At 32.7% G+C, this 19,525-nt stretch overlaps 1 protein-coding gene and 1 long non-coding RNA gene across 2 annotated transcripts in view; one reads left to right on the top strand and one right to left on the bottom strand.

Moving 5' to 3' along the window:
• The window catches only part of LOC129001829 (cyclin-D1-binding protein 1 homolog), a 39,508-nt gene extending 26,012 nt beyond the window's left edge, over positions 1-13,496 (top strand). Inside the window, exons 8-9 of the mRNA XM_054429278.1 lie at positions 1,452-1,645; positions 13,299-13,496. Coding sequence (XP_054285253.1) covers positions 1,452-1,645; positions 13,299-13,311 — 207 coding nt within the window. The 3' untranslated portion in view covers positions 13,312-13,496. The remainder of the gene's footprint in view (positions 1-1,451; positions 1,646-13,298) is intronic.
• Positions 13,497-14,895: 1,399 nt separating this feature from the next.
• On the bottom strand, positions 14,896-16,768 carry LOC128999349 (uncharacterized). The gene is made up of 3 exons (XR_008491282.1): positions 16,686-16,768; positions 15,905-15,960; positions 14,896-15,131 (listed from the first exon to the last, which is right to left on the bottom strand). It is a non-coding gene; the product is annotated as an uncharacterized LOC128999349 (long non-coding RNA).
• Between the last annotated feature and the right edge of the window lie 2,757 nt (positions 16,769-19,525).

The following is a 19,525-nucleotide window of genomic DNA, read 5'->3' as shown; positions in this document are numbered from 1 at the left end:
GCATAAACTAACACTGTACGGTTTTCAATTTTTTCGGTTCTCCGTTTGTCATTATATTTCGCCCCAAAAACTTATAAAAAAAAATATTTTCCTAACATGTTATATATTTCTATGTAGGGAATTAGATTGTCTACAAAACGTATATAATGAATTTCCCATAAAAAATCCGTAGGAAAAAAATACCGAGGCCGCTTTTGAAATTTCAAAAAAAAATATATTTTATTTTTTTCACTTTACCGATAAAATACACTCATAAATCATTATGATATTACTATTTCTAGATTCTCCTGTTTTTTACGAACAAAATGAATATGAGGTTGGCTAGGTTTACTTGTACGGTTGAATTGTTACGAATTTTCAAAAAAAGGTCTGCAAAATCGCCAAATTGGGCTGGCCATTCCCCACTTCTAACATTGGCCACTGCTAGGGTTAAATATTTACAGTAGATAGATATTTTTGTGTTATCCTATACTCTATGATGAGCAATGTTTGCTTGTATGTATGCTCAAATATCTCTAAAACGTCTTTGACAATATTCTTCATATGTTGTAAATAATTTATTTCTGACCTATAAACATGATTGACAACTGGCACTACCTCAGGAAAATCTATCATTGGCCTTTTGGGTTGCCAAGTAACTACGTTGGGTGACCTAAATAACAAGGAAAAATTAAACAAAAGACTTGTAAGATGTTTTTATAACCAGCCATCGACAGTATTCCAGCAAATTGTTACAGTATACAGTACAAAGGAAAAAACACCAAAACATCAGTTCTAGTTGTTACTATATTGAGCAAAGATTACACTGAAGATTACTATAATATGTAGAGGAAAATAGTTCCGATCAAATACTGATTATTTTACTTGGCTCTCTCCTAAGAAAACTTAATCCCCAATGTTATGTGGCAATAGCAAACTTTGGTTTAACAGTGAAATAAACTTTTAATAATATTAGTATATATTTATTATATGCAAATTAGAATTTAGTCAAAAAATTTAAATTGGCTGTTTTAGTTTAAACAAATTGTCAAAACAATGTTTATGTAAGTATATACTATTAAAAACGAGTGATTTTTACCATCAACTGTAAAATAAATAATGTAGTGTGATTGCCAGGTAAATTTTTTATCATAATAAATTGAAAATCCACTAAAACTTAAATAGATTTAGGTCAATCAATACCCTGATGTTTCTTGAATCGAAAAACAGCTCTGTTATTTTAAATCATTACAATTAATAATTTATTTTCAAATTGACTTCTACATAAGCTCAAAACTTTTGAGAGTCACTAAGAATAGTAAGAATCCACTTCAAAAGATTTATTCAGTAATAAAGTATTCATATTTTATACAACATCTTTAAAATCTTCTAATTAGGTTATGATTGATTTACAATAATTGTCACCCTAATTGTTTCATACAAACTTGGTAAGGATATTTTTTCTATTGCAGGCAGAAAAACTAGTGCAAGTGTTGCGTTCTTTATTGACGACAATGAAAGGGACCCATTTTGCTGTGGCCTTCAGTTCAGAGAACATAAGCAAGTTGGAACAATTCATCAGCCACAATCACCAGAAAGTTGACCCGAGTGCTGCTGCAGTACCTCAACTTGCTAGTCTATGTCTAAACTCCAGCCATGTCGAGGGGTAAATAAAATCTATTTTGTATAAACGCTTGTAATTTCACCTGCACTCAACCATTTTATCACAGCTTTTTTGGGGATTTATTAGTTTTTAACAACGGTCCTGCAAGCTTTGGCTATAGAACTAGACATTTTGTTCTTATATTACATTTGTAGTGTAATTGAGCCACCGACAATATGCGCTGATGTAGATTACTGATTTCTCCTAAACACTTTTAAGCGTTTTAAATTAGAATGGTAGCAGATATTGTGTAAAACCATAGCATATGAACTATCCAGACACAATACAGGGCAGCATCATCAACAAGCTCATTAAACTACTGTATGTCTTATTTAAATAATATATTGGCTAAAGCTGGTCCGTATAAATAGGATGTAAAGTTTACTTCAGTAGTCAAAAGTCAAGGATAAAATTTAACTTGAGTCACCAATGATTGTAATTTCACTAAGGCCTACTAGTTGTAACTGTAAGCCTTTTTGTTGAAAAGATTTTCTCTTACCAGTAAGGGGAAAAACCAATTGGGTGACCAAAGTTGAATTTTATAATGACCATTGGAACTGAATTTCAGTTCTAAATTAGGTTTAGAATCTTAAACCAGTTTATTCATCATCAAAGGAAAAGATAACGACTAATGGTAAAATATAAAAGTTCATATTGAACATTGGAACCAAATTTCAGTTGTAAAAAAGTTGGAAAACAATAACACAATGATGATCAGAACCTAAATTTGATAATGCAGATTGAATAGCAATTCCAATAATAAAAAAGGGTACTTCCCTGTTAAAGGGAACATTCATTATTATCGATGATGTTTTTCTCGATATATCGACATTAACAAATTGATACATATCAGCTGACAACTACGATAAATATTGTCCAGTATCAAAAACAATAATAAAATGAGACTGTTCTAAAAAAATAACCTAACATAACTAACCAAACTTACTGTAATATTTAAAAATTCCGTGTTTAACTTGCCTTTTCTATTATCAAACCCAAACGGAATGTTTAAATGGTACAGCAAGTATGGTTGGTTATGTTAGGTTAGCTTGGAACAGTTTCATTTCTTAATCCATATAATAGACTGTTGTACTAAACAAGATCAGTTAGTTGTTGTCAATTTGTAATGGATCGGAAACCAAAAATATCGATATATCGAAAAAAAATCATCGATTATAATGAATGTTCCCTTTAACAGGAAAGTACCAAAAAAAAGACTTATAGTTGATCAAACAACTGGGAAATGATAATTTGTTCCCTGTGTGAAAATTGAAAGATAGTGTATCACCTGCTGTGATATATGACATACGAGTAACAGTAACGTTGTCTCCACACCACCTAAGAACAAGGTAATGTTTTTGTGACAACGCCATACAACTTGGAAACCCTTGGATTATAACTATGACAGGTTAGTGGTCAAAACTTTATGACTTTAAATTTTACAATGTGAAAAATCTTACCTATCTTTTTTTACATTTTAGTTAGGCTAATACGTTTGCAAAAGTTGACTTTTATTTTATAACAACATCTAACATCTAACTATGAGGTCATGTTTTGTTGGAACGAAAACCAATTTGGTGGACTTTTAGTTTTGTTTCACAATAAAGTTTTCTGTTATTGAAATATACTTTACTAATACAATAAAACTAAAACATTTGAAAAGAGGGTAAGAACATTTAAAACAAATAAACTAACCTAGCTTTTATTGAAGGTAAGAATCCATTCTGTTATATTCCTAACTTAAATTTTTCTTGTTTGACATTTCTATCAGTTGTATTGTGGTTTACGATGGGAAGCGAGCTGGGGTAGTGGTTAGAGCGCGGGACTTCAGTCCCTGAGGTCCCGGGTTCGATCCCCGCCAAGTCACCAATGGATTTTATCTAAGTGATAATGCCGCAACCCCTAGGTCTAGTCTGAAGTAATGTGAAAAACAATCCCAGGCTCGTGCCTAGCGTCCTAGGAAAAAAAAAAATTGTGGTTTACGATTGTGATCTAAGTATTGTGATTTTTGTGCTTTGTGAAAGGTTTTTGAGCTTAAACAAAAACAAAAGTTCTTAAAATATCTATGCCTCATATTACATTATTAGCTTCCTAAGTAATTACTTTGTTTGATATTGGAGGTCTTAAAAATAGATACATATCTTGAAAGCAGAAGCGTAGAAAAAGTACAGTAGATTTTGAAGTCAGTTACTGTCTCACACATATAGGTAAATTATTGTTCTGAGTTATAAATTATAATCACTCTCTGATGTGTACACTGCATGAGAGAGATGATTCATTGAACAATCACATATAAACTGACAGTAAATATGAAGTGATGTAATGGTAAGACCTGAAATTAAACAACATGCTAATCATTTTTTCAACAGGCTAATTAATGTTTGGCATTGGTTTTGTTGCTAAAACTCAAAGCCAAAGCCCATTTCTCACCCTCATCTGCGGGATACTATCATTTATCCGTTCTGTTGAGTCTGTTTACCTCAACATAATCCATTTGTAATGTGTTTTTTTTTTACCATGTCAAAATCGTTACCACGATCGTGTGGAAGCAAAAAACACCACCACACCATGTTTTTTTTCTGTGGAAGGGGAAGTAGGTCTAAGTCCTATTCAGAGACTCCTAAAATATACTTGAAAAGTTTTAAACACTACAAACACAAGGTATTATGAATTAATTTAATTCTTGGTCCACCTATTTTGATAATGTTTTTCACCTTAAAATGCAGTTTCTGGCAAAACAATTTTTTGGTGAGAAAAACACTCAGTATGGATAAGTAAACACTAGTAAAATGTCTAACCAGAGGAGTAACTATAAATACACAGCCTGTAATTTTCACAAGCTGAGGCAGGTAAACTAGTGAGTTGACCAAGGGATCAGAACCCTCAATCAATGTTGCCATCTCCTGATCTGAGCTTGCTTGGCCATTGATCAGTCTACCACACTAAACTGGTCAAGCAAATCCCAAACAGTTCTATATAGAGACTACAGCTACAGCATATGTCAAGTATGGTTATATTTATTGAGAAATTTCCACTTTTCAGTACATAAACATACATTGCTATAGAATTATATTTTCAATCAAAATTACCTTATTTATTTACAGTAGACCCCCTCTTAACCGACCTCGTAATAACCGATAATCGGATTATCCGCCTTTGATCGTGAAATAATACAGTTTGTTTTAACCGACCTTGCTTTGAGAGCAGCTCGGTTTAACCGCCGCTTTCTAGGAATCTCGGCATTTCCGCTCCCACGCTGGGCAATGAGAACTGAACCATACGCTTATCTCCACAGGATATGACTAACAATAAGTTATTTTGTGATGATCACGAAAAATATAGCATAGCCTATTGTCAGTTTGTCATCATCGTTCGTAGCTCAAGCACATCTGATCTGATTTGTTATCTGTGCGGAAAATTTATAACATCATAAAGTGCGTTACGATTTTGAGAACTGATTATCTTATCGCTGGAGTAAACAAACAACGCAACTTGTAGGGAGGGCAGGGAAGGGGTGTTAACAACTCCAAGGTCAAGATAGTTTTTGTGCCTCGAGCCTCCAGTGAGAGGCTATAAATAAACGTCCTGTCTTGTAACAAAATGGTCGCTTGTATCTTTAATTACGACAAAAGGTTCTTTACTGTATTACGATGTATTTGGAAAGCATTAATTAATACATCACAGTAGTAAAGTTATTAAAATAGGAATTTTATTGACTCTTGCCTAGTATTATAATATATTCACTGAAAGTAGGCCTATTTGACTTAACCGTGTTTTGTCTTTATTTGTGACATTTCTAAAGAGTAGTTTATTTTATAAATAATGCAAGTATGACTTAAAAATAATGAATATATAATTCCAAATGAATAGCACTTGATTATGTTATGATTTTAGGGATTGCCCGTTTTATCCGACCTTTTGAATCATCCGACCTAGGTCCGGTCCCATTAGGGTCGGTTAAGAGGGGGTCTACTGTACATTAAATTTTTACTTTTGAAAGAAGTAAAAGTAAACATTCCATTCCTTATGCCCCCCAGTACACTCTCGCCGAGACGCTCGCCGAGGCGCTCGCCGAGGCGCCTCGCCGAGGCACTCGCCGAGTAATTCGGGCGAGAGCTTATGCGAGGTAACCGTGTACACTCTCGCATTTTCTCGCAGTCGAAATGAACAAACTTCGATGTGGAAGTAGCGCTCGCCACTCGTGTAGTCTCGGGTCCTTTGACTCGTGTCAAAAAACCGACTCCAGATGGAGCGCCGGCGAGCACGAGGCAAGGCGAAGCGAGGCGACCCGAGTCAAGGCGAGAGAAGACGAGCGAACCGAGTACACTCTCGCACTCACCAACGCTCGCCTTGCCTCGGCGAGAGTGTACTGGGGGCATTAGAATTCATTCACTACTGATCGCCACATATTTGCGACGCTTAAGTCATTGCCACAGCCCGAGGTATACATTTTAACATTACATAGACTGGGTGTCACTTGGTTAACAGTACACGCAGACCCCGGGCCAGTAATGCAGCAAAGTAAAAATGAGTTTTGCCAACTATCCGTTACTAATCAAATCATCATATCCACAGACCAAGTGACGCACATATGCAACAGACATCACTGTAGACCGCTGCAGAGAATTCAGGGTCTTCAAATAGACCGTTATGAATGAAAACCACACATGAATGAACAATTTAGTACTAGTGTGGTAGCGAATGTGTTAAGGTAGTTTTATATCTAGTTTTAGAAAGAAAATTAACATGCATGGTTGATCTACTGACAGAGTGTGCTCATGTCATTTACAGTACCTATTTCTGTATTATACACAGACTTTTTATCCACGCCTTACTAGAAGGTACAACTACTAACTGTTAGCACCTTCCATGTCTATTAAGGCACAAAATTACAACATATCAAAAATTATTAAGGTCTTAAAAAATTAAAATTATTATTACGTCCAAACAAAATTATTAAAGCATCATACACCAAGGGGGAAAATAAAATGTTGACTAGCACATTGAGAGACTACTTCAAAATCTACATTATGTGTGCTGGCTAAATTAAGACATTTTGAATGTAGTGAAGTAATAGATACAGGTTCAATCAATTTTAAATTTCAAATTACCTTACTGTTTGGAATAACCAACCATAATTATTGTTTACTAACAATACTGATAAAATCATGACACAACTCTCGCATTGCTTAAGTAATTCTACTTACATACAGTGACGAGTTATCTTATCTTATCTAGGCTACATTTCAAATAGTCAAAGATAGTTCCCAAGTTCAGTACTCACAAATTGAATGATACTGATATATCCTCCAGTGGAGCATTTTGATTGTTCCATAGATAAATATTCAAGGAAGTGGAATCAAGTGGTGATTTGGAGTTCTGATAGTTTAAGTAAGTTAAATAAGTTAAATTAATTTAATAGCCAACATCCTTCCTAGTTCGATAAGTTTGAGGAGATCAAAATCAAATTTTGTGGGGTGCACGAGTGAATTATTAGTTTTTTTTCTTTAATTTGGGTGTTTTAAAGCCATTGGATTTTTTCCCTGAGGGATCTGTCCAATCCCTGCTGTTTAACTTTGACCTTTTGTTGTACAGATAAATAATAGATAAATATTCCTTCTTGTCTTTTTTTCTCACAAATTATTTACAATTTTAATATAACAGCTCAAATAGAGATAAATTAATAATTAAATTACTTTATAACCTGGCTAAATTTTCACTAACATATCCCTGTCAGATTTATGTCCTATTTAAAAACACTAATTTTAATGAGTACTTAGGTTTGCTGCTACGGAGAAGGTAATGCCTTTAAGCAGGTAATGCGGGGGAAAGGTGTGCTTTTATTAAAATATTGATAGATTAGTATGAAATAAAAAATTGCTAAATTTGTTAAAATATATCCGTAAAACAAGTAAACTACTACAGTTGATTTATTCCCCATAAGAATAACATAAGAACTTTGAATTTACACATTTTTTAAATTTTCTCCGTAACCTTTAGGCATAAAAAAGCTTTCATATACAAAATTATTTATTTTTTAGCTCTACGAAATGGTTGGGAAATAAATTCCAAAATTTTTTTTTAGAAAAAAAGGGAAAACCCAATTTTTACCCCATAAAATAAAACCTTGTTCCCATGACATATGAATCGTCTGATCATGCTGGATCGGGAACTTGTTCAAATAAAAATGTAGGTCTACACATAGATGAAGTAATATAATTATATTACTTCATCTATGGTTTACACTCTTATACCAAATTTAATCAAAATCGGATCAATTTTGCTCGAGTTACAGATGGTGTTTTTGGGACCTCAAAACAAAAAAGTAAATTGGTCCCGATTCCAGGTCTTACTATGAGACCTGAGGTAATAAATTTAGCTTATTCCCTATTGGAAATTCGCTTAAACCCTCATTTGAAAAAAAATTCTATTATCTATATACACTTCAAGGTTATCCATCCAACAGGGAAAAGTAAGAACTTAAGAACTACACTTGAATTTTGACGACCCGAAAAAAAGCTAGTAATTGTACTAAATTTTGTATGGGATCAGAAAATTTAAACTTTTTAATGCAAAATACCACAAGCCCCTCTTTGTTATCTCAAAACGTCTTCACGTAACTAACATAACTCTCGTTTGCGGTAAATAACCTCGATGTATCCGTGATCGCGAGAGATTATTACAAAGTTGCTGTGGTGGCAGTAGATGATCTAAAACGGAATCTTGGGATAATATGTATAAAAGAGAAATTTTGTACTCTCCGTTTAACTTAAGAAATGGCACAAGATACCTGTGTGCCATGTATAACAGACAAGTTGTTAACATACTGGATCTGCGGCTGTGGCTAGTGTAGAAACGCCAACTGTGAAATCAGCTGATTTGGCGAACATTCCTGCTCTAGAGCGAAAATGAGCTATTTTGCATACTGGTTACATCTGTGGCAATGTAATTTTTTTCCATGCAGTGGTAGGAAAAGGTAGTTTATTGTGGTCTCTCTTATTAAAAATGACTTCTTAAACAGTTTTTTCTCAAGGAATAAGAATGTCCTCTACACTCTCCTCTTAAGAAATCTCTCTTAAGAATGTCTCTGTGTTTTCTGATCATTAATAGAACTAACTCAAGTTTACCTGGAGATTGAAATATGAAACAAAATATGTTGTTTAGACATAATTAAATGGAATTAATTTTTCAGACGGTCTATGAAACACATTTTAATAGGCTAAGGGTGAACATGTTGCTATTACTATTTACCTAATGATCACAATCTTTGCCATTGACAACAGTAACTCAGTATCCCTTACTAAATTCTTAATAGTTTTTTTACTTTTAAATTTAGTTTTATTCCTATGGAAACAATTTCTTAGAACTTCTGTTAATCATGCCATAGCTGTACCATCAAAATTCAAAGTGTTTATAATCTAAAATTATAGTTAAACTTTGAATTCAAGTACAAGTTGAGTTTCAAACATATATTTTAATTTTATTGTTGCGTAAACATTGTGATGTTTACTTTTAACACGTAGAGAAAGCACAATTAAGCAGTGTTGTTAAGCTTAACTCTACATTTTATATAACAAAGCCATTTTAGTACCCTTATTATTTCCTCGAGTCTAACACTTTTTTACTCTTTAGAAGTTCTTGGGAGTAGTTTAACTGGTATAGAATGCGTTAGTTAAAATTCTGTTTGGAAGAAATTTTTTATTCCACAAAATAAACTTTAGCCCAAAAGTTTTCAAAGCTAATATTTATATATACCGAATTGTTCATTGTAATACATACTGACATCATCTTTTGCACAAAGCACAGTGAGTTTACAAGATTTGGCGTGACAACACAATTTCCACAATGTCATTTCATCCTTAAGCTTGATGGGTACAAATCTTGTAATCTTCCTCCTTATCCCTAATCCTGTTGGTTACTACATTACCTGATCCTTGTTTCAGGACCCTAAATCTAGATTCCTGTTCAACCACAAATCCTCCTTCTTACGTTGTCTTAGACATGGACATATGTGATTTCTGTGGAAAAGCATGGCCCCCGAATGACCAAGATTGTAAGGAAATATTCATACAATTTTCTAGTTGTTTAGAACTGAATTTAACTGAAAAAAAATGTTCATACAAGTATTTTTAGTGAATTTACCATATAGGGAATTGGCTTACTGTAGGTCTCATAGTAAGACCTGGCGACGGACCAATTTTTGTTATATTTTGATATCCCCATAGCCAGGAAACACCATCTGTTCAAATTTACATGTACATATTTGTGTGTGTGTCAGTTAGCACGATAAAGTTTGATAACCAGTGTGATGTGACTATGGGATCAGTTTTATTAAGTAAAAATGGGTTTCCCTCAAAAACTCAAATTATAAAACATAAAATATTACCATAAATAAAACATACTCCCTTAGTAGATTTCCCATCCTTATGGACCAGCTGAAGCCAATTTTACTGTTAGTTCTGTCCGGTGTTCTGTAGAGCTGTGTTTTGTTTACAATTAGATTCTTGCTATTTCAGTAATTTAACACCTCGTTTAACCAAATAAAACTATCTAATCATAAACAATGACTTGTAAAATAATAGAAACAAATTGTAAACAAAACACGCCATCTACTAACAGTACACCAGACAGAACTAACAATAAAATTGGCTTCAGCTGTTCCATAACGATGGGAAATCTACTATGATATTAGGAGGGAGTATGTTTTATCTATGATATTACATTTCTAAACTATTTATTAGAGTTAAAAAAAAATAAATAAACAATTAATTAAGATTCCCACAATATTCTTATGGAGAACAAGTAAACTGTTGTGGTTTGCTCGTTTATGAATATTCTGATAAAATTTGGCAAATTTATTAATTAAATCTAAAAAAAAAAAAAAACACACTTTATCCCTTCCCTGTTGCAGAAAACCTTATTAATCGTTTAAACTGATGCTATTTAGAAAGGGAATGAATCTGACATTTAAGGAATTATTTGAATAAAAATTCAATCAGGCCATTGGGAATTCGCTTGGTGTGCAGGTTTATTGCATCGGCTGATATTTTAAAATTAGGGGGCAAATTAAACTGGGACACTAAATATCTTACAACTTTAGGAAAAAGTGTAAAAATTGTAAAATCTATATATTAAAAAATATTGGTTTTATCTTTTCCGAGTCGGGTAGGCTATTCTACCCGACCGATTTTTATAATTTTGGTCTTAAATTAAAGGTATGCACACACAGATTTACCATCAAGCATCGGCATTCATTTATCTGACGTGTATTTCTAGTTATGGACAAAAGCAACTTTCTACTTGAATATTTCTTTTGGGAGTTAAATTAGGTTTTTCTTTTTGGAGTTTGTTTGGTTCTTCTACCTGACCCATTTTCATAGTTTTGGCCCTTAATTAAAGGTATGCATGCACAGATTTGCCATCAAGCATCATCATTTATTTATCTAAGAGTCGACCAAAAAACATAAATTTGATTTTTTTTTTAATTCTTACTCCAATTATTATAGATGTATTTCACCAGTTCTAATTGCATTGTCCTATATGTTTTGGTATAAGAACCTTCAGTGAAATACAAGCTTTCATTTGAGATATTGATTATTAAGATCCGACGTACCTAGAGCACGCGGCTGAATCAAGAATAAACAATAATTATAATTATTTTAGGACTTATCTGCAATCAATGATACGTATCTCCATTTTTATTTCAGTTATCTTATATGTCTTGGTCTTAAAATATTTCTAGAAATAAAAGCTTTAATTTGAGATATATTGATCATTTGAATCAGTTAAGTTCAAGATGCTTATTACTCAATCAAAAAACATACATTTGATTCAGATATAGAAATCATTTTAGTTATATTTACTCAAATCTAATTGCGTTAACTTACATGTTTTGATCTAAGAACCTTTAGTGAAATACCAGCTTCCATTTGATTTATTGATTATATAGATCGGACGTACCTTAAGCGTGCTACTGAATTACAAACAACCCAAATCGTTCTAAAAATGGAGTTATTTGTTATTGATTAACAAAACAATAAAAAACAATTTTTATTGGTTTTTGTTGGCCGTTATTTCAATGATTTGATTTGAAACCTCAACAGCAACCGCTGATTTTGATGGGTTTCACCTAGTATTTACTTAATTTGTTTGCTAATATTCTTATTTGAAAATATGTTTCTTGGTTTTAGAGACCCATAAATATTTGGATAAAAATAACATTACAATAGAAAAACTATTTATCGCTCTTAAGGTACAATTAAAGCATGTCATTTGAATGTCATGTAAATTAATCCTATTTCCCAATCTCAAGTCAGTATTCACAATCCACACCAGTGTGCCAGTATTCTCTCTAAGCGTTTTAAACTTATAGTGCTACATCATTTTATATTTGCCTCGTTGGAAGGCTTTATACTGTCTTACAATTTCTTTCATGACGTTATATGTAAGAAAAACATCTTTTAATGTTTTCTTAGATGTTTTTTGTGTTCTTTCAGTTCTACTTGCTGTAGAACTGAAAGAAAATCATTTTGTTTGCTACAAAATGATTGAACATGATTAGGGCAACAGTTTGCTTTAATTTTTTTTTATGACTCAAATACTTAGAATAGTTTGTTTTGGAACATAAATTCTGAGGTTAGGCTAGGTTAGGTTAGGTTAGAAGTTAGGTTGAAGTCAAATCAGTCATCAAATGATTTATGAGTCGGCAGGAGTCAATAATTTTGCATTGACTGTCAGATGCCAGGCGAAACAGTGGTTGTCCGAGCGCCGATCAGCAAAAAAATTTGTTCACCTTGAAGCATATTACCTATTCATGCAGCTTAATTACCAAATAGAAAATTTTATGTGATTTTTAAATATATTTTTTGTGTGAATTGTTTTTCAGATTTTTAAAACTTTTGTTTTAAATGTTGAAAAAAATCACAGTTTAATCCAATATATTTATTTAGTTTGACGAAATAATAATAAATAATTTAAAAAAGTAGATATAGCAAGTCACATCCAAGGTTTCAGTAGCTTTAAAATGAGGTATTATGCAACTTTTAATCTTAATATACTCGTAATACGCTTCAACCACTAACATTGCCGTAATAGGTAGAAAATCAAAGATGGTCGGCAGTCTTGTTGACTCATACGTACGGTAACAATAGAGTAAATTTGTATAGATGTCAATATCTTTTTTTAACGCATCAACTTTTATAACATTTATATTCAGATTTGCGATTTGTATCGAGATCGTGAGAAAAGTAGATAGTGCGTGTCTTTTTGATAATTTAAAACAACTTTCCTTTATCATAAGACTTTAATAAATAGTCGTGGCTAAAGAAACAGCTGATCTTAGTCGGTAACAAACCTACAAGGCATGTCACTCCATTCATCACTGATATATGTAGGTAGCCTACATTTAAATATGCAACATTTTTTCGTTCCTTAATTAATTCAACAATATGGATCCAATTGTTATGGATACTTTGCTAGCTTTAGTTAGCGTTTTGGATCTTGGTGGAGGAACGGGCTAGGTCCTGGCATGTCTACAAAAGTTTGAAGGTACGTACTGGTACTGCTTTACCTTAACAATTAAAATCATACAAAATGCCACTGGATGAACAAGTAAAAAAAATGTTTACTGCTGTTATTAATCTAAAAATTATTTTAGACATGAAGCCTGATATCAAAACCGAAAAAGAGCCTGCAAAGGATGAAGCAGCCGAAGAAATTGCCAAAGATAAACCTCAAAGTCAGCGGCCCCAACACACGAGGGCTGCAGACATCATCGTACTTACAGTTCTCGCCACATTCCTTCTGCTCTACATTCTCATCAAAGACTGGCTGTTGATAGTAATAAATGGTGTACTACTGTGTCTCTATGTGTTATTTATTCGACGACGACTGCCTCTTCCCGTCTATGGAACAATGGACCTCGTTGAATATCTAAACAAACTATCATGACTGTCAATATGTTTGAAAATACACTCTTTTAACGTTTTGTTGTTTAATTAATCCTGGCGAAAGAGTCAGCTGGTGCTAGTAATATAGCTACATTCTCTCACACATTCTACATTAATTTGTTCAAATTTGGGGGTTTAATTCCTTATTTGTGTGCTTATTGGAAGATTTTATAATTTCAATGTGTGTAATAGGTGTAATCTCTTTAATGCGCGGAGTTGATCAAGCTATTTATTTGTTTGTAAAAATTCTAGTATGAAAGCACTAAGTGGTTCTTATGCTTATCCACTGTAATAGCTTAAAAATGAAATACATAGCAGCTACATAGCTGAAATTTGTGTCATTCTGTTCAAAAATGGTGTCTGCAGTAAATGGTTATGAGCCTTATTGCTGCGTAAAAGCAAACTATGGATTTATACACAAAACCAGCCCTTAGTTTAACAAAAACTGCCCTTGTAATTCTTACGCTGTTAAGTAGGCTTGCTGTAACCCCTTTTATTTTATTTTTATATTAGGATATAATCATAATGTAAACTGAGAGTGATAATAGTTTTAAATTTTTTAAGTTTTAGTTTTAATTTTGCGTTGTGATGAAAAAGCGTTGTTTATCATAACTTGCACCGAAAGTGATTTTCTTATTCCCGTCCCCAGCTTTTCCTTATGTGTAAAACATGCTCTGACATGCTTGGCTTCGCTTTGCATGTGAAATTTGGGCCCACAAAGGAAAATGCCAGTTTTGGTTCTTGCAATAAAATGTACTTATTCCTACAAAGAGTTTTCTCATCAAGTCTCCTTGAAAATCATTGAGTGAGAGAGAGGTTTAAGATAACAAGAGCACACTCTAGCACTACCTCGAAAACTCAATCATTTATTTATTTAACTAGCGTACTCAATCATTTATGAACCCAGCACAATATACACTATATCACTACATATAAGAAAACATGTCTATAACGTGTGTTGTGAAAGATAAAATCACCCTCTCTGTAAAGGGATACAAAAAGACACATGATGGAAAAAAATAAAAAAAGGAAAAAATATTGTAAAGAACAAATTTCACTTTAGCAGTACACTAGCAGGATTTAAGTGAAACCCCGTTATTGAATATTTTATATAAATACAAGTCCATAATACAAAATATTTTCACTTATACAGTAATCACATTCAGTACCTGGAAATTGTCTAGGTAACCAAGAGGTAATAGTGCTCGCTTTTAAATCTAAAGGTTGCTGGTTTGCTTCTGAGCAGTGCTCTTTTGTCAATTATATTGGTAGGTCTTTCTAACTATTGAAATAAAAAGATCAATCTACTGTAAAAATAAGATTTTATTCACATGTTGTGTATAGCTTTCGAATCGCTAGTAAAATTTGTCATCTCTCACTAAAGTTTGGCAATCAGGATGTATACCATGGTAATCACAAGCAATATAAGAATTGGTGTCATGTTGATTTTCCCATTCAGAAGCATGACAAAGAATGAAATAAACAGCATGAACAAGAAAACGTCAGCTTCATTCATCCTGGCCTCGTCCTGACATTAATTTCTGAAACAGTTTTTTGGGTTTTGCATAATAAGTTTACTTAAGGAAGATTAAAGTATTTGTTGTACCAGAGTGGTCCTAGCCTTACATTTTTTTTGTGAGGGCGTTGTCCAAATACACATGTAAAGTTATAGGTCAATTATTTGAGGGGCATGGATTATCCAATATGAAATGCCACAAACTTAACTTACCCAATGGGAGGGGTCGGGGGTATCCCAAAATATTGATAATGTAATTGTTATTTCAGTGTTTAAAATGCAAGAATAGGCAATTTGTTACACAGACATTTCAGAATTCTTTATATAGATATGATGATAATGTTTTCAGTAGTAAGTAAAATAAAGAAAGTAATGCAAGAAAGTAAATAATTTATCAATAATTTAATTTTGTTTTTGTACAAAAAATTCTACATTAATAATCAGACTTTTATTGTTAAAATGGATTCAATTTCAAATAAAGTAATAATAATAATAAATATTACAAGTCACAAAATGTTTACGTTGACATGCTTGGAATGGAAGATTTTTGCAAAGTAATGACTCTCACGTGACTCCCACGGTCCTCACTCTCAAGGAGCCCCAGTACCATGGTGAGGTTTCATGGCAATCTATACTCATGAGCAGAGGTTAGAGCTTGGAAGAAGTTTTAGTATTTCATGCCAGTATTGCTGGGACAGTAGCAATAGTAAATCGGTTAAACCATAAACAATTCGTGTATGAGTAAAATTTTAAATTTATATGCTTTATATCAAAACAAGAAGTTATGACCTAACTTACCATCATAGATACATTATTATACTGGTGGACAGCAGTTTTCTTGTTCACTTTTAGTGCTGAAAAAATAGAAAACTTGACTGTCTAATTGCTATTACACTGGAAACAAACTAAGAAATACATTCCAACCTATTCATATGGGCCCACATTAAAAGTATTAGGTAGTTTAAAAAATTACGTGAAAGCGACCAATAATTTAGAAAATAAAATAACAGTCGGTTGGAAAATACCTTATTTCAGGTAACAAAATATGAAAATACTGTATTGTGGTTTATACCAAATATTAACGAACATGCTTAGCAAAATTAAGGGATGAAAAAAGCTGGAAAGATCTGTGGATTGAGATTTTAAACACTTATCGAGTTTCAAAAGAAAGCAATTCAATTTGAAAAGTTTCAGCAATGAACACTGCAGAGAATATCTGACGAATTATTGAGAAAGTGAAGTGATCCATGACCCATAAATGAAATTGTTTTGCGGGTTTAAAGACTGATTGCCAAGCAGTCCGGTACATCATTTGATGAATAAGAACCTATTTCACAATGCTGACAATTTGTTAATGTTTATATGACAATTCAGAAAATTCATTTATATGTTTGGAAATAGAGGTACCAGGAAGCCATTTCACGCTGATCAAAATACATGCTGTTTAAACAATAATATGTTCACATGAAATCTAGATTTATAAAAAAAAATGGTTGGAGATAAAATCAAATAGTTTTACTGTAACTAGGGCTATAGACCCTACTTATATAAAAGGCAAACCTGCATACTGCATACCTACCTTTTTGACTTACATGACAAATTCTGATTTGCTGTTCCTCTCCAAAACTATAATTTAAATTATTCTTTGTTATTTTATTGTTCAAGTTATTGACATAGTTTCCATGGCTTTTTAATATTTCTAGTACCGGTAGTCTGTAAGTTTATCACTCCTATTGATTTCATGGAAGGCTCTTTCTAAGATGCTATTCTTGATATTTATTACTTTGATGTAGAATAGAGAAGATAAATTTAATAAATACTACAAAATAATCCAGTTCTCTCTATATAACAAGATGGATAAATGTCAAGACCACATTTGATTTTAAAAACAACTTTTTAGCAAATTTCCTTATAGTGAATAAGGTGTTAACATAGGTGGCACGGCAGTACCTTGATTCCTGACTAATGATTTTCTTTTGCATTAGCCCAATTTATAAAATAAAATAAACTTTACAATAGAATTTTATTTATAAAATGAGTGGTAGATGCCTTACTATTTCATTCAGCAAATTTTTTTTCGTTATAAACTCAAAGCACGAGTATAATTGCAGTAAGCACGTTATTCGCTTACAAGTCAACCAAGCCCCGCGTATTCTGCCAGTAGGAAATAAATCTAGTTCCCGGAAGTATTTGAGTAAAAATCCAACCACACAAATGTTCCCTTAATCTGCAGCTTTTCTTCAACGGGGATATTTAAAAAACCGGTGAACTAGAAATATTTAAAAACAAGAAACAGAAAATAGTCATAATTCTTTTAATGCTAAACTAAGAGAAAATTTAATAAAAATAAAAGATTTTTATTCATACAAAAAAATCATTAACAATAACAAAAGTAAACTAGCTGCATAGTCATATACAGTAGTTCATTACCTAACCTAACAACATAAATGGTTTTAGAATCGTCACTAGTAAAACTACAAAACCATTTAGGCTATTTGGTATGATCACAGGTTATTATTTACCGAACTTAATCACTATGATTTGTATCCTAATTACCTCATTCACAAACATCTGATTCTGTTTGCAAAAAAAAAAAAAAAAAAAAATAGATACACTACACTAGCCCACAACAGTTTATATCCATGGCTTATTGGTGATTATTTCCACTCCAGCAAATGATCAGAAAATAGTGCACAAGTACAAATACAATTCTTATTCATTTGTTAGCTTCTTTTCCTTCGTTGCATGAGAAGTTGATACAGCACTAACCGTGCATGAAGAGGTAGAACACAACACAACAGTTAATTTTCAAAGTTCTAACAGTGATGCAGTTTTTTCTCTTGTTCCAACAAAGTATCAGGAGGTACTACCGCCACCGCACAAGAGCTCATATTCACATTTCGATTGGGAATCCTGAATATCTCCTAATATCTTTGTCCCACCGATACATCAGCAAGTAGTAGACAAGCCACAACAATCCACATGACACCAAGGCTTCTGGCCTGTTGAAAATGAAGAACAAAAATATCAGATACAGTGAGCATAAAAACACAACAATATGAACAGCCTTCATGATCCACTTCAATATGATAGCAACACAAGTGGAATTACTAATTGACACAGGTGGTTTTGACAACACTTGTTTGATTACCCTTTTGTTTGTTGATACTTGCATGAAAAATATCTGTAGTAGATGTAAAAGCTTTGAAAAGTGTCAATTCTTTATTGCAATATTTTTGTCATTGTTTTTGTTTGATAATTTCACAATATATTATAAAAATATATTACTTTAAGTACCTAGATTAAAATTTAATCGAGTTTAATCTAATATTTTATATGCTAAAACCCCCTCTACTCTGTTGAATTCCAGGTCTGTGTCCAACAGAGTAGAGGGGGTTTTTTAGTGAGTAGTCTGATAATTTTCAGGAGTCTCACACTACAGGCTGGCTACCTGTGTGCGTAAAAGCATTTTCCCTCCTCTCCCTAAGAAAAAAAAATCTAATATTTTATATGATTATTATTATAGTGTGAGGATTCTTATGCTATTGAAAATATGTTTTTATGTGCGTTTCACGTAGGCGATTCAGTTCATGGGCGTACCCAGAGACGATCAGAAGCCAGGATAAGGTATAAAAAATTGAGATTCAAGAACAATTTTATTAGTACGAGAAAAGATGAGTAAGATAGTTAACAGATTTTTTAACAATATTTTTTCATTAGTTTCTAAGTTATTTCTTTAATAAAATAAAAATTCCAAAAGTAGTAATAAACAGACCAATTTCTTGCAATATGTATAAACTAACAACTTTGTGTAGTATAATGAACAAATATAAACTTATTTTTAGAATTTTTGTGACATTATTTTGTTTTCTTTTTTCATCTGCCTTCAACAATAATGTAACGAAGAAAATTGCTCTACGGCTACATTTCTGGGGTTATAAATGGATGTGAAAAGTTGGCATGGACACAAAAAATACAGTTAAATGTGTATTGTAAAGATAAGCAACATGACCTGTCCCCATTGACAGACATAAAGCCACTTTATAAACTATGACTTTATATCACTGGATTATCGAGCTAGGTTTGTTATTAATGTCTCAAAATAGCGTAAAAACACTATTATCAGCATATTGTTTATAACAATTTTCCGTGAGGGGGTTGGGAACCCCCGGACCCCCCTCCTAACTGGGCCTCCCAGGCCCCCCCTGGTGGGCCACACCTAGTGACTCCACTAGGGGTTTCATGCCACTAGGTTTCAAGTACACTCTTGCCCTCCCCCCTAGTTTCGATCCTGGGTATGCCCTTGATTCAGTTTGCTGATGTCTGTTTAGATATACATATTTTATTTTATGCAACATTTTACAATTTGTTTTACACTTTGTATGGAACACCAGATGACAAAACTTTTGTTTAAAATAG

Source organism: Macrosteles quadrilineatus, unplaced genomic scaffold (genome assembly GCF_028750875.1).
Source record: "Macrosteles quadrilineatus isolate MER2022 unplaced genomic scaffold, UCM_ALF_1.0 Scaffold_8__2_contigs__length_117827958, whole genome shotgun sequence".
NCBI classification, from domain to species: Eukaryota; Metazoa; Arthropoda; class Insecta; order Hemiptera; family Cicadellidae; genus Macrosteles; species Macrosteles quadrilineatus.
This window is presented reverse-complemented; position numbering and strand designations above follow the sequence as displayed.